This window comes from Limulus polyphemus, unplaced genomic scaffold, assembly GCF_000517525.1.
Source record: "Limulus polyphemus unplaced genomic scaffold, Limulus_polyphemus-2.1.2 Scaffold4805, whole genome shotgun sequence".
In the NCBI taxonomy this organism is placed as follows: domain Eukaryota; kingdom Metazoa; phylum Arthropoda; class Merostomata; order Xiphosura; family Limulidae; genus Limulus; species Limulus polyphemus.
The window spans coordinates 45,247-61,379 of NW_013670415.1; the positions used below are offsets into that span (position 1 = coordinate 45,247).

Here is a 16,133-nt window from a genome sequence, read left to right on the forward strand (position 1 = left end):
AGAAGAAGGACTCTTGCCACTTTATTCTTCGGGTTTCGTGGACAAGAACACAACGTTGTTCTTGGAAGATGGAGCACCGTGTCACACTGCTAGAAACACCCACAAGTGGCAGGAAGAAATGGTATCCAGAAGTTGCCCTGGCCGAGCCAATCTCCTGACATGAACCCCATCGAAAACCTCTGGGCCATACTCGACCGGCAAGTCAAGAAACAACAACAACAAAAAAAAACCAACTTCTAAGAGCGATCTACTCCAAGTTTTGAAGCAAGAGTGGGCGAAAATTCCACAATCTAAAATTGACGAGATGATTCTCACGATGCCCGAAAGGATCAACGAACTCCACGAAGCGAAAAGAAAATCTACTAGATATTAATTAAATTATAAATATATCAATTCATGTGAATATGTCTGAAAATTTTAATTTTTTTCTGAAAAGGTGGTGTTTATTTACTTGTGATCACGCTGTGTATAGCCTGTATCCTAGTGATTATTTTAATTTATGCAGAGTCTTTATTGTAGCTTTTGTGTTGTTTGTTTTGTTAATTATAATATGTATTTTGTATTTTGAAGACTTGGATTAAAGGGGAGAATAGAATTAAAACGTTTTTGTTCGTATTTGTGAAGCCTAATAATTTCTGAAAAACATATCATGTCTGAAAATACTATTTGCATACATTAATCTGATTTAGCCATCAACTATACTCCAAAAGAAATATTTTTATTCTTAAGTATAAACTTTGGTATTTTCAACTTGAACAGCATTTCATTATGCGACACATGGGTTAAGCAACCAAGCTTGAAAGTGCAGAGCGTATTGAGCGGCATATCGTGGCTTAAACCTTGGACTTTACGACACACAATTAATCACTTGTCCAAAAATGTAAATGAACTTAATTATTTAATGGTTTGAAATAAAAGACAAAACAAAAATTGCCGCTGAACAATGTGGTTGTATATTTTGTGAAGGGCTTTACACTCCTCAATTTCATTTTAAGTGAACCAGATAAACCCGAAGCTATAGACAACATGTTATGTTTATGCTATCATGTGATTTACATGTAATATTTTGCGGTATTTTATTAAATTGTTTCTAATTGGACTTCATTCGTTTAAGTAAGATAGTTGTAAGTATTTTTATGTGCGTTTGATGTTCTGTCTTGAATAGTAACTTTATATATTACCATGTTGTGCAGTGTTGATGTGTGTGGTTGTGGGAATACTGTGTTAGTATAAGAATATTACGCTTTCCAAATATTTTTAATAGCCATTTCTTGGGTATTTACAGGTTGGGAGTCACTATCATTTTATAGAAACTAATAAATCATTGGTGTTTGACAGAAGCAAAGCCTATGGTATGAGGCTGGTGAGTTCAATCATTTATTTGTTTTTTTGTTTGTAGAATTGCATTTAAAGAGTTGGAAAAAAGGAAATGTTTCAAACAGATTTGAAATGCTTGTATTGTGTGATTTGAAGCTAGCTGGTCAAGACCAATGTGATGCATTACAGTCATAAGGCGTGTAAAGTGTGGTTTGAATCAGGCTGGTTACGGACAAGTGAAATAGCAGCAGGCCAGTTTTATAAAGCGTCAAAGTTAGTGTTAAGAAAGATGCAAGAAAGCAATGCAATCAAAATCCATTTTCTGAAATATAAGTCAAATGAATCCATGCATCAAAAAAGCAAAACTGAACTTATGATACTTGCAATGAGATTAAAGAACTATGGGGAACTAGCTGTGTTTGATGCACTCACAAAACTGAACTTATGATACTTGCAATGAGATTAAAGAACTATGGGGAACTAGCTGTGTTTGATGCACTCACAAAACTGAACTTATGATACTTGCAATGAGATTAAAGAACTATGGGGAACTAGCTGTGTTTGATGCACTCACAAAATTGAACTGGGAAGATGGTGTTGACTAAGTTTCTTAGTGATTCCTCTACCAACAGGTAGCGCAACGAAAGAAGATTTGGTCTGTAGTTATGCACAAAGCTTCACAATCGGATATCTGTGCTCTGCCCACCACAGGCAATGGTTACTAGCGTTGTAAGTCCGCAGACATACCGCTGTGCCACTGGGGGGGGGGGGAGCAGGTTTGTTTTGAATTTCGCGCAAAGCTACACGAAGGCTATCTGCACTAGCCATTGCTAATTTAGCAGTGATAGCGCAACGAAAGAAGATTTGGGTTGTTTTGAATTTCGCGCAAAGCTATACGAAGGCTATGTGCGCGAGCCGTTGCTAATTTAGCAGGGATAAACTATAGGGAAGACAGCTAGTCAACATTATTCACCGGCAACTCTTGAGCTACTCTTTTTTTTACCACCGAATAGTGGGATTGACAGCATTATTATAACGACCCACGGCTGAAAGAGCGAGTATGTCTGGTGGGACGGGGATTCGATCCCGCGACCCGCAGACTTGGAGTCGAACGCCCTTGTTCAATGTTTATAATAGCAATGCTGTTCAAACGGTCTCCTCCCATTGTTGTGCGGAGTAGGTCTTCAAGTGTTATACCACTTTTAAGTATAAACGTTTCCCATAACGATAAAGCACCCTTTAAATAATATATTTCTCATTTTATTTTTGATTTCTGTTTTGTGGACATTAATTTATCATTTTCAATTGGCGACTCTCTATTAATGAAACAGGTTCAGGAATGATATAATAGTGCTTCTTACTATTTTACAGCACATTCCTGCAGGAACAGCTATCAGATTCGAACCAGGAGAAACTAAAGAGGTTCCTCTTGTGGAAATAGCAGGAAGAAGGTATGATTATGGCATTTGATAGTGAATTGTTGTCGATTAGGTGTCACTGTCTTTAAGTATAGCGTTCTTAGTGAAAACTAGCTGTAGTTATTTATTCACTTATAGTCTGCCATATTGGCAAAGAAGCAGCAGTTCTTGGGAAACATAGCATATTTGTTTTAGTTATTAGGAGAGTTTTTTTAGAAAAAAAAATTATATTCGGCCATAATAATGAATAAAAGATGTTTATCGTAGGAAATATATTTCCATATTAATTTATAACTAAGAAGTTAAAACTACGAGTGACGCAAGTGAAGTATAGCCTCAAATTCCTAGTTTTAAAAATTCAAGATTAAATTAAAGATTATAGAAAAAATATTAGAAATATCGAATAAATGTAGCTAAATGTTCCATTTTTAGGTCTTTACAAGGATAGTTTATTAAATGAAATAACTATTGCTTTGTATGCCGTATCTTGTTCCTATGGCGAAGCTTTGATTGAATCTGGGTAAGTACTTAATTATTTATGCATATGTTGTGTCTGTCATATAGCCATGTTGGTAAGAGCATGCTTATTATAGAAGCTGTATGTCTTCTAGGTCTCCTGGTGTTCTTGATAAAACAGTTTTATTGCTTGATCCCGCCAGTGAAAATAATAATGTTTCGTATATTTTTGAAACGTTTTGTGTTCTGATGAAAGCTTTACGTGTAATCTCGGATTTTTTTATGTTTAAATGTACGCGTACTATGTTAACTTGATATAATTTTTTTCCAGAGTTGTCAGAGGAGGAAATGGTCTTTGTGATGGTCCGGTGGATCCAGTAAAATTACCTGATATTCTCAAGAGAGTTAAGATGCTGGGATTTGGCCATCAATATCAGGTATGATGAAATCATTATGTCATCTGTAAAACAGTACCAAACAAAATTAGTGAATCCAGTTTTAAATCCCCGTGACACGATCTTTTAATTTCTTAGATGTTTTGATGATTCAGTTTAGATCTTTAGTGTGTTAGCTGTGTGACAAATTGGAGGAGTTCCAATTCTGATATTATTCTAAATTCACAGGACTAACCATATTAAAAAATACTGTACACGTTAGCTTGTATTATGTTGCAATAACATTAAGACACATTAATTGCATTACATTACTATTATTTATATTTTTATATCAATATCTATAAACGTACTAAACACTAGAAAGAAGTAATTAATTTAAGAAGTAATTAATTTTTTATGCAAGAGTGATGTGTGTATTCCAATAAAAATCCACTTAATTTTTTAGTAGGTCATTTTAACATTTCTAATACGAACATGTTGCTCATGTTGATTATTTATTACAGTTCATTATAACAATGATTCTGTATAAATAAACTTGTTCATGTTTACCTGCGCAGGTCGTCACATCTTATAGTACGTACATTACCAAAATCCAACTTATGCATTGGTACCCATGCCACGCGTGGCAGTAAACGTCCCTTTATTTTTCGCGTCGGCTTCACACGTTTATCCATTAAAACTCGATCTTGGGGAGGTGGGGGTAGAGGAGTCCACTTGAGTTCATCTATTTTATATGTGTAGATTACTGAGAATTATGATATTAATGTTTCTAACATTTATGCAAATAAAACGTTTTCATGAAACTAGAGAAGGAAAGGCGACGTTTTTATCACTTTTTTTTTATAAGAAATTTCCGGCGGTATATTATGAGACTGTACATATTTATCTTTAATGGTTCAGTTTTTGTATAAAATTGCTCTGATATCCAGCTTAAAACTTACTGATTATACTGCTTCAACGTGCCTTTTAAGAATTTTAGCGAAAAATGTCTCCAGATATAGAATGTCCGTGAGTCATTCTAATCGTTAGGAAGTGTTTTGAGAAAACGAATGGAAATTGACATTTTGATTTATTTATTGCAACAAAGTTTGATAAAAAAAAGTGTTTTAGTTCCTCTGTGTTTACCGAATTCATCTTCTTAGTATTAGTATTATAAATCAAACGTTTTGTCATTTAACTGTAGTTTATCGCAATGAACACTTATCAGATATTCTAATAAAGTACATCTCATCTTTCTGGAGTTCCACGATAGAAAAAAAAAAGCTTTATTTAAAACAAACAAAAAAGGAAATTTCTTATTACACGAGATTCCCACTGTCCCTATCTACTATCTAGTGGACAAAAATGATTATACTTTCTCATACATTAGCCCACATCTTGAATTTCTTCGGAAATGAAAATTGGAACCATTTATACGTATAATGTCTTCCGGAACTGTGTCTTTATATAAAAGACAAAAATATTTCAAAGTAAACGTTAGGAAAGTTCGTTTAGTTGAAATGCATTCTATCATATCCTTTAAATATCACATTTTTTTCAAACGTATACCAGTCTTGATAGAATATAACTTCCCAAGTTCCCCATCGGTAAACTTTAGGACTCGTAATGCTTAGTTTTAGGTTTCAACCCCTGTGGTGGACACAGCTTTGCGCTTAACAATAAACAAACAAAACGAAAGTTTCGAAAGAAAAACACTGCATGTTTTTACACCGACTTTAGTCTTAGGGTGACTTCGCTTGTGAACCAAATGTTTTCAATATAATTTTCTAACTTACAGTTTCGACAAATAAGGAACCAAGCTTAAACACGTGACAAACATTTTGTTTGTGTATAAATGTTGATCTATATAGAACTAAGGACCGTTATCGATTGAAATGTGTTGTTGTGTTAATGCCAAGCTACACAATGGTCTATCAGTGCTTCGTCCACCTTGGGGAATCGAACCCCAGGTTTTAGCGTTGTAAGTCATTAAAGTTGTTGCTGACCCCCAGGGACGATTGAAATGTGGATCTTAAACTTATTTCAACTGAAATATGAAACTTTTTCTATTTTTTATATAAAAGTATGAAACAATATTTCTTTCAGAATGAAGACATAACCGGACCAAAATGCACGTTACCAAGGTTTCAGTATGCTAGAATTTACGGACCTACGGTAGGGGACAAGGTGAATATCCAACCGTACAATATGTGTACTTCAGTAGATCCCTTTTCACGATGAAATCTTTCTACATCTATATTAATGTGTAATGTTTTAGAAAAATTTAAATTTCACATTTAAATGATAACCTTTATCTTAGGTCAATTTTATAAATGAATTTCAAAAAATGCTCTTTAGATAAACTTATTAAATGACCGAATTGGGTGTAGAGTTTGGATTAATGTGATTATCGACATTTCAGGTGAGGTTAGGTGACACGTCATTAGTCATTGAGGTGGAAAAGGATCACACGGTTTATGGTGACGAATGCAAGTTTGGGGGAGGGAAGGTTAGTATATAACGTATATTAACGATTTTCTAAACTTACTGGTATTCTATTTGTCATTTTCCAATTACATTAGTACAGCTGTCTCCGTACAACAGATTAATCTATGGTTTCTCAATAGTACGCTAGATAACGTATACTGATAAACTTACCAATTAATATGCTGAAGTAAGTTTAAGACGAGGTGACGTATACTGATAAACTTACCAATTAATATGCTGAAGTAAGTTTAAGACGAGGTGACGTATACTGATAAACTTACCAATTAATATGCTGAAGTAAGTTTAAGACGAGATGACATATACTGATAAACTTACCAGTTAATATGCTGAAGTAAGTTTAAGACGAGATAACGTATACTGATAAACTTACCAATTAATATGCTGAAGTAAGCTTAAGACGAGATGACATATACTGATAAACTTACCAATTAATATGCTGAAGTAAGTTTAAGACGAGATAACGTATACTGATAAACTTACCAATTAATATGCTGAAGTAAGTTTAAGACGAGATAACGTATACTGATAAACTTACCAATTAATATGCTGAAGTAAGTTTAAGACGAGATGACGTATACTGATAAACTTACCAATTAATATGCTGAAGTAACTGTAAGACGATCTGCATCTATAAATATCTACAATAGGACCTTAAAGATAACTATATATTAGTAACGTGAGACGATTTGTGTAAATTGTAAGCTCCTCATCTAAAATATAAAAAAAATGGCGAAACTTATTTCTGTATTTTCTCTTGTGTCATTAAGTATAATCTAAAAATCTGAACGTTTTGATAAAATTTTAAAAATATACCTTAACTGTATCATTATTATTGTTAAATGATAGATATTAAGTTAATGGTTAGTTATTTGTAATTAAAACCTATATTTTGTTTAAAGACAGCAACTTATGTTGGCAAACATACTTAAATTAGATTTTCAAAGATTAATACAATCTTACTTCAATGCAATTTACTCTTTTCGATAAAAGATAATTTTTAAATGTGAAATATTTTCGGAGTTTATTTAATGTATTTTTTTTTAGATAACTTCTGTTTCTTTTCATATCGTTACATGTGTTTGTTGATGTTCACCAGGTCCTGAGAGAAGGAATGGGACAGGCATCTTTAGTAAGCAGTGAGGCATCTTTAGACACTGTGATTACCAATGTTCTTATAGTAGATGCAGTAACTGGTATTGTAAAAGCTGACGTTGGAATAAAGGTATGTCTTAATTAGCTTTTTTTTTCTCTCGCAGTGATATAATATAATAAACGATCTCTTTAAAAGCTTTTATTTCTTGAACTGTTAAGAAGTTTATGCACTTATTTGTGCTTGGTTCAATTATTTCGAATTCTCCTTGTACAAACAGACAAGTTACATGACCCATGAAGTAACACTAATCTTTCTACAAGTCATATCCTAGTTATCAAAATTCTGATGTCATTCATAATTCTACGTTATATTAAACTATCTTATCGTGTAGAACAGGATGTTTGTTAAATCTTAAAAATTTCTAATTCGGTACAGCTGCGTTGATTTCTAAATGTTCATCAATTGTAAATGGTAACTTGATGTTACACTTACATTAAAAAATAATTCATAAAAATAGGACATGTGTAAATAATCGGTAAAAACGTACTTGATTTAAATTGAAAGTCTGGACTGATTTTATTTCTTTAACAATGCATGAAACTTCGTACAACATTAGTGTTGTGAAAGATATGAGCAACAAATATTTCTAGATTTGGACATTAAAATCATTGAACGCTTATTTTGTGTGTGGATAACTCCATTCATAAAGTGTTAGAATTTGCCGAGAGCAGCAATGAATGTGTGAATGAAGAGGACTTACGAATGTGTTGAAACTAGTTTCTTCAACATCAATACTTCTGACAGGTTATTCCATTTACTATGTTTTTTTTTTAGCAGCAACGAAATCTCCAAATGTTTATACCTCCTCGTGAGAAGTGTGTTGAAATATTATTTTGCAATTTCATATACACAGCGTGGTCACAAGTAAATAGACACCACCTTTTCAGAAAAAATTAAATTTTTCAGTCATATTCACATGAATTGATATATTTATAATTTAATTAATATTTAGTAAATCTTCCTTTTGCTTCGTGGAGTTCGTTGATCCTTTGGGGCATCGTGAGAATCATCTCGTCAATTTTAGATTGTGGGATTTTCGCCCACTCTTGCTTCAAAACTTGGAGTAGATCGCTCTTCGAAGTTGGTTCTAATCAATTTATAAAAACAGGTTTGGAAAATTATCTTAAATAAATAGTAAGTTTTAGGAAATTCAGTGTTCACATTACATGGAAAAAATAAGCAAAGAATAATAATTATTTTTCTGACAGAGATGAAACCAATGAATGGAGATCACGGATTTCAGGATCTAGATTAAATCCGAAAGTTGAACAGTGTTTAGACTAGCAATCCAATAAGCTTCTTTTATTTCTCTATATTCTTTAGTTTTGAATCATGTTTCAATGCCGATGAGAGAAACATTGCTAATGGAATGACGGGTTGGTTAAAGTGTTGAGCAACAGGGAGATCTTTTTCGGTGTTAATAGAAGATTTATGGTTGTTGCAACGTTCTGTAAGAGTTGTTTGTGTATGTCCTACATATTGGTAATTGCATTTTTTACACTGTATAAGGTAAATGGTTAATTTCTTTTCACAAGTAATTTCTTTGGATATGTGCTTGTCAGAAAATGAGTCAGTGTTTTTTATGAACTTGCAGGTTTGACAACAGGCTTTATTACGTGGACGACAAACATTTCTGGTGGGATGTACTTCACTTTTGTGTGAACAAGGTTATCTTTTAGAGTTCTCCTTTTTTAGAAGGAGACAACGGGAACTTCGAGAAATATCTGTTTAAGGCGATCGTTGAGTTGTAGGAGATGAAAATGTTTTTTTCAGAATTTGGAAAACATTTCTGAGTGTAAACTGATAGGTAATAATAAGAGGAATTCTATTTGAAAGTTTAGTATCGCTCTGATTTAGGATGTTTTTCCGCTGGGTGTTGTTAACCTTTTCAGTTTGTCTGTCGATTTCGGTATCTTTATATCTTCTCTGTAACATGGTTTGTTTTAGATCCTTGGTGTGTTTTCTGTAGTCTGTTTCATCTGAGCATATTTTCTTTATTCTAAGAGCTTGGCTGAAGGTAATGTTTCGTTTAGTGTGAGAGAGGTGATAGCTTTTATAGTGAAGGTATTGTGGTCTGTCTGTAGTTTTTTTGTACAAATCAGTGTGTAAAATTCCGTCTTTTAGAAAAACAGTGACGTCAAGAAAGTTAATCTGGGTACGCGAGTAATCACAGGTAAACTTGATTGTTTTGTGAAAGGAGTTATATGTGAGATAAATTTTTTTAGTGATTTAAGACCAGCTGTCCAAATGAAAAATATGTCGTCTATGTAACGTTTCCATGTATGATGTTTCACAGGGCTTAGTTGTAAAAGTTGGTTTTCAATATGACCCATAAAAATGTTGGCATAATTGGGGCCCACCAGTGGCACAGCAGTATGTCTGCGGACTTACAACGCCAGAATTCGGGTTTCGATACCCGTGGTGGGCAGAGCACAGACAGCCCATTGTGTAGCTTTGTGATTATATACAAATAAACAATATACAATAAAATAAACAAGCATAACTGGGAGCCATTTTGGTACCCATTGCAGTACCGTTAAACTGAATGCTCGTTATTCAATTCGAAGTTTGTTTAGAGTTAAAACCAGGCTGGCAAGATCAGTTATTGTTTAAGATTCTGATTGTTTAGAAAGGTTTAAAGCGAACTTTAGAGTTTGTTGTCCTTCATCATGTGGAGTATTGGTGTAAAGGGAAGAAACATCCATTGTACAAAGAAGACTGTTGGGTGGTAACTGTACGTCAGTATTAATATATTATATGATGCTAAGAATGTGAGTAGTATCCTTTATGTAAGAGGGGAGGGTACATTGAATTTCATTTTATGTATTAGTCAACAAAAGCGGGCAGCTTTTCAGTAGCCATGTTTATATTAGAAATTATGGGTCGGCCAGGATAGTTTTGTTTGTGTATTTTGGGTAAGAGATAAAATCTACCAGGAAAAGCTTGTCTGGGTATCAAATACTGAAAGGTCTCTTTGTTAATTTTAATGTTTTGGAGAAGTTCTTTAAGCTTATCAGTTGTAGTCTTAATAAAGTGAGTTATATGATCCCGTGAGAGTTTTTTTTGTAGAAATTAGTGTCCTCTAGTTGCCGGTTAGCATCCGTGCTATAGTCATGCTTGTTAAGAATAACAATAGCTCCAACCTTGTCTGCTGGTTTTATTATAATATTGTTGTTCGATTTAAGATTGTTTAAAGCACTTCTTTCAATTTGGTTAATATTATTAAGATATTGCTTGGAAGATTTTAAGGTCTGTATTATGTCACTTTCTACAGCTCTCATATAACTCTCTAAATGTGGTTCTTTAAAGTTCGGTGTATGTTGATCTTCTGTAGGATGGGTTTTGTTGTGAAAAAATTCTCGAAGTCTTAGTTTTCTAGAGAATTCATGAAGGTCACAAAGAAGTTCGAGCTCATTAACATAACTGTTGTTTGGGCAGAAGTTGAGACCTTTACTAAGGAGTTCTGCTTCAGAGAGAGTTATGTCTTAAAGATTAACAATATTTCGGAAGTGTTCATCGTTATCTGTACGTTTTATGAGGTCACTGTTATTTTCAACAGATTTGTTAGTTTGAGGATGTTTTAGAGGATGAAGTGTTTTTAAACGTTTCTTTTAGGCTGTTCATTGTGAGATAAAAGGAATTTGGTAGTTTCTGGTAGACTGCTTAACGTTATGGTAATTTCTTTAGGACAAAGAAAATGGTTCGAAAGAGTGTTGTTAGAAGCGCTTTTGAATTGGTGTTATTGGTAGGTAGCTGATTTTTTGTTATTCTTTTTTAGAAGGAATGTATCAGTTCTCTTTGTAAATGTTTGTAGTTCTTCTTTTTCTTCCAGCGAAGGGTTGTACAGGTGATAATAGTGGGAAATTTCTTTATCTATAATATCGACAGAATTCTGACGGAATGTTTTAGTGATATTCATGAGATCTAAGAAGGTGTTTTCAAGGATCTGTTGCCATTACATCATCAGAAATTCTGATGATATGCTCCTATTGTTATTGGTGCTTTTAATGCGAGAGATTGATGTATGTTTCGGTTTTTATGTTATGCACTAGTGACTTGGCATGTTGACATTGTTTTATGCGTTTCTCAGTGAGTTTTCTAAGTTTTGAAATAGTTGTTTTCTGCTGTAGTTGAGTGAGTCGCCGATTGGTTCACGTTGAATGTTGACAGATATTGATGTGAGGACGTAGTTGTAATCGTGAGATAGAGGATGGTTAAGTTTGGAGTGTGGAATGCATTGCTGGTCGTTCTGAGAGTTGATGCTAACACATGAAAGACTACTGTGTTCTAATGAAGGTAATTCTACAAAAGACTGATCGACTGGTGAAGATTGTAGTGTGGAACATGTAGCGTTTACACTGGTTGCGATTTGGTGTGGTTTTGTAGATAAGGGAGTGGAAGGGTTTGTGGGTAAAGAAGAACGAACAACAGAAGCATAATAAGAACGAATGTTGCTATTTGTGCAATGTGATGTTTTGGGGGATGTTTTATATATATATATCACTCATTCGATCACACCACCATTTGCCTCTGAAGAAGAAAGGTCCACCCTTCGAAAGCGCTCGAGTAATTTTATATTAATGCCTGTTACAAGACTCATTGTAAAGAGCTGGCCCAAAGCACTGAGTGAAATCGTTAAGTTTTTTTTTTTTGAGAAATATATAGGTAACCCCAGCAGTGACTAGTGGAATTACTTGCAACGTTGACGGTACTTTACATTGTTTGTGTAACTCGTGTATTATTAGGAGTCTTGTAACTAATAAAGTCATAGACTAACATATAATTTGGTGCATAAAAATAATTTAGACGAATGTTTAAAAAGCCTATGGGGCCTACGTGGATTCCCATATATAATTCTAATGTTATACCGGACATTGTGGTCCATACAAGGGACAGCTAGGTTTCTAGATATGCATGGTCAAACTAATATGGTAATGTAATATTTTAGCTGCATATAAATATATATAGTTTACAATTCTCGTTACATCACTTTAACTAGCTTGTGTATTAATATGGTATGTAATATTTTAGCTGCATATAAATATATATATTTTACAATTCTCGTTACGTCACTTTAACTAGCTTATGTAATTTCAACCTCTCCGGAGTTATGGTTTATTTCCATTTAAATATCAGAGATTTCCAAAAACAAAAAAAGCTTGCTACTTGTCCTTTACCAGAGTCATGAATAGTTAGACTTTGAAAATCCTTTAACAATTGTAGGGTAAAACATTCTAAACAAGTTTTATACTTATTTCAACTTCTGTTAATTTGTTTATTCAGTTATTACAAGGTAATAAGGGGATATTTATGAATAGCAGGCGCATTTCTTTTATTATTTATAAGTTTGTGATCACGAGCACAGATCTCTGTTTCCTTCTGCCTTCACAAATCTTTGAAACATAAAATTCATAGTTATTTAAAACATTATCTTTAATTCTGTTAGGAGCTCGAAAAGGATAGGATGCAACATAGTCGCTGGAAAAATGCTATTTCTCAAGACAAATTTCTGCTTTAACTTTCTGCGGATTGTTAACACGAGTTTGATCGTTAATAAAAATGTGATGCTGTTAGCTTGAAAGTTTCCATCGGTTTATCTTTCTTAACTACTGGAAAGGATTAAGAGGATATTTACAAGCTGAAAGTCAGACTATTTTACTACTCTCAGAAACTTTTATGGCTAATTTTTTTAATACTTGGAAGTTTCGTGGATAATTTTTACTTGTTCATTGTCACGTGTTTTAAAGTAACTAGGAGTTAAAAGGCAATGTCGATACTTTTGATAAAAAAATAATAATACTTGGAGACGGCTTGAATGGTTAATGAAGAAAAACTTTAATATAACTTTGCTGTTATGTTCAACCTATATTAAAGTTTTTCTTCATTACCAATTCAAGCTGTCTCCAAGCATTATTAGTCTCAAAGTGGGTTCCTCGTAATCGAATTTGAAGATCATAAAGTATTAAGTTTTCGTGAATATTCAATAATTTAAATGGATTTGTTTATCAATAGGCACAAAATGGATTCATCCATAAGTATCTACTTATAGAAGGTTCTGAATTTGACATTTTGATCCTTCTTTAATGTTTCTTTATACTTTCGAATTAAAATTCGGAGCACCACCAAAATAAGTTTTCAGTATGCAGTTGCTTGTAGTAAATCGATTGTTTGTTTTTATCGGACTTCAAGTTTTCCAAGAAATTTACCTGTAAACGCAAAGGGAGAGTTCATTCGTAGCTCTCAAAGCTTTGGTTGAATTCAGATTAATTTAGACATATAAAAACAACAACAACAACAAATGAATCGTCTGTTTTAACTAAAACTTCGAAAAAGCTTAAACAATTTTCTATGAAATTAAAGTTCATAATGTTTGGGACTCGGTAAATCAGTAACACAAAGATGTCAAACGTAAAAATTTACGATTAGAAATGGGAAGATACTGCATTTCTCTTTATACACTTGTATTATCAGGTGGGCTGAAAATCAGTGTACATGTCTGTTTGTCCACTATCTAACTACTACTAGGTCGTTGAGCCAATCTCAATTAAAATTTGTGGGATGATAGTTTGGAACAAGGGGCAAGTTAATGGGGGATCTCAAACCCTCCACCTCCATTATTGCTGTTCTTGAGCATTTATTATCTTTGACGTAAGTTATTGTTAACGACATTCATAGACGGCGCCACGTCTTTACAACAACAACAACAACAAAATAAAAAACTTTATTAAATTTTTTATAAAACAACGGAGGATGCACCAGCACTCTCTATGGAGGAATGTAATGAAAAAAATGGCCGCCACTATTACAATACTACATAAACTCAGCTTACCTTTCTACTACAACAGTCACCATAATGCTGATGTGAAGAGCCGTTTCTTTAGTTACACCCATTTCTTACTTTAACTCGTGACCTTTCAACTTCGGCCCGTAAGACACTTCTGCGCCCAATAATCGTCAATTAATTAATCATGTGAAACACAGAGGAAGGACATTGGGTGTTGAAAGTGGGTAACAGAGAGCATCTCTACCACCACTATTTTGGCAGCTACCTCTTCCTACAAAGTCACCCTGACTATCGCACTGTGAATACTATATTTTAAGTATATACATATTGAGTTTTTAAAGCTTATACAAAAATTTTGGTGAGGTAATAATGAATACTGTAATTATATATTATGCTATAAATAAATTTTGTGAAATTTTTGTTTTATTTATCAACCATCCCTACATTTTTAAAGTTCATAACCCAGACAAAGGACGGGTACCTCAGCTTGTGTGGCAATATATATATATATATATTATGCATAGACCATCAATTAAGTTTTTATTTATCTTTTGTCAGAATGGATTGATTGCAGGAATTGGTAAAGCTGGAAACCCAGATGTTATGGATTCTGTAATGTTGGACATGGTAGTGGGGGTTGGCACTGAGGTTATAGCTGGAGAAGGTCTGATCCTCACAGCGGGTGCGTTAGATTCCCACGTGCATTTTATCTGCCCTCAACTAGTCAGAGAAGCTATATCAGCTGGAATTACTACCATGTTTGGTGGAGGTACAGGCCCTGCCTCAGGCACTTGTGCTACAACCTGTACTCCTGGACCCAATCACATAAGGTTTGGTTATTGAGTAAAATATAATAAGAATTTTCCTATTGAATTATTCCATAAAGTATTAATTGCATAGCGAAACTTAGATACTTTTAGTATTTTGATTTGTTTTATATTTTACAAAGTTCTATGTTCACTTTCTCCAATGATACTAACTTGACAGAAGAGAGATATCAAGATATGCATGTACCTGTCCAAACAAATGAAATATTAGTGTTTCACTAAGTGTTGATATATTGCAATCGTTTTGTTTCTCTGGAAACTATCACTGTAGCTAAAAGTTTAGAGAATAGTCTGCTATAAGCTACTGAACTTTTTAGTGAACCATTATTTACTTTTATTTCCTTGTGTTAGCCTAACATTCCATTACGTCCCCACATCAAAATATACGTACAATGATTTGGCTTTAGAATTATCATTTTTACATGTTATTCCCCCATAGAAAATCTTAAAGCAATTCTGAATAACATTCATACTATAAAACAAATCAGTAAGAATGTTTTATCATATTGCAAATTTTTATTGGACTTTCTTAACATTAAGCCAATTGATTGTGATTCTAAGCTTAGGCTAAAGGCTTGAGAAATGCATATTAATTAAAATGTCGTTTAGTTGTTCCCAAAGCAGTTGAAATATCCGCCTGTTTGTTCACCTTTCTTTACTGTTTTGTTATTTGATTGCTAAAGATTGCGTTTTCGAAACTTCTAGATGAATTTCAGTTGATGTACAATATGATCAATTTATTATTTAAATAAACCAACTTATACTAAACTAACGTTTTACATTCCTGTAGCAATTAGTTGTATGTTGCACGAGACATGTTTACTTGTTTTTAGCTATTAAATGTTTTACCAAAATGCAGAAGTTCACTGTTTTTACATGTCCATAATATCCACACCTAATTAAGCTACGTGACTGCTGCTTTGAAACTATAAATTGTGCTTAAAGTTAGCTTAACTTTATATTACCTTATAAAAAAAAAAACTGCACTGAAGACGCTCAGGTTTACAAAACCTGATTAATTTAAATCTGTTTTTTTAATAATCAAAGCAAATGATGTTTTACTTGACAAAAAGCTCTATTTACCTGCTGTATATCTGAACAGTAAAGATGCTTACTAAGAAGATAAAAACAATCTTTATAACGAGAGGTACGAGGAGAATACAATATACTGACGAAACTTAGGTCTGAACTAAATGTAATTTAATGAAAATATTTCTATTTATTCAACACAATACACCTGAGTATTAACAAATCGTTGGTTTCTTACCTCCAATTAATAACGAATGTCTGTTGTTG

General features: G+C 33.3%; 1 protein-coding gene across 1 annotated transcript in view; it reads left to right on the forward strand.

Annotated features, from left to right (window-relative positions):
- Nucleotides 1-16,133, forward strand: part of LOC106471710 (urease-like) — a gene marked incomplete at its 3' end in the record, with an annotated part of 55,022 nt that overhangs the window by 20,293 nt on the left and 18,596 nt on the right. Inside the window, exons 7-13 of the mRNA XM_013932327.1 lie at nt 1,286-1,363; nt 2,689-2,768; nt 3,523-3,628; nt 5,672-5,752; nt 5,988-6,074; nt 7,170-7,295; nt 14,569-14,840. Coding sequence (XP_013787781.1) covers nt 1,286-1,363; nt 2,689-2,768; nt 3,523-3,628; nt 5,672-5,752; nt 5,988-6,074; nt 7,170-7,295; nt 14,569-14,840 — 830 coding nt within the window. The remainder of the gene's footprint in view (nt 1-1,285; nt 1,364-2,688; nt 2,769-3,522; nt 3,629-5,671; nt 5,753-5,987; nt 6,075-7,169; nt 7,296-14,568; nt 14,841-16,133) is intronic.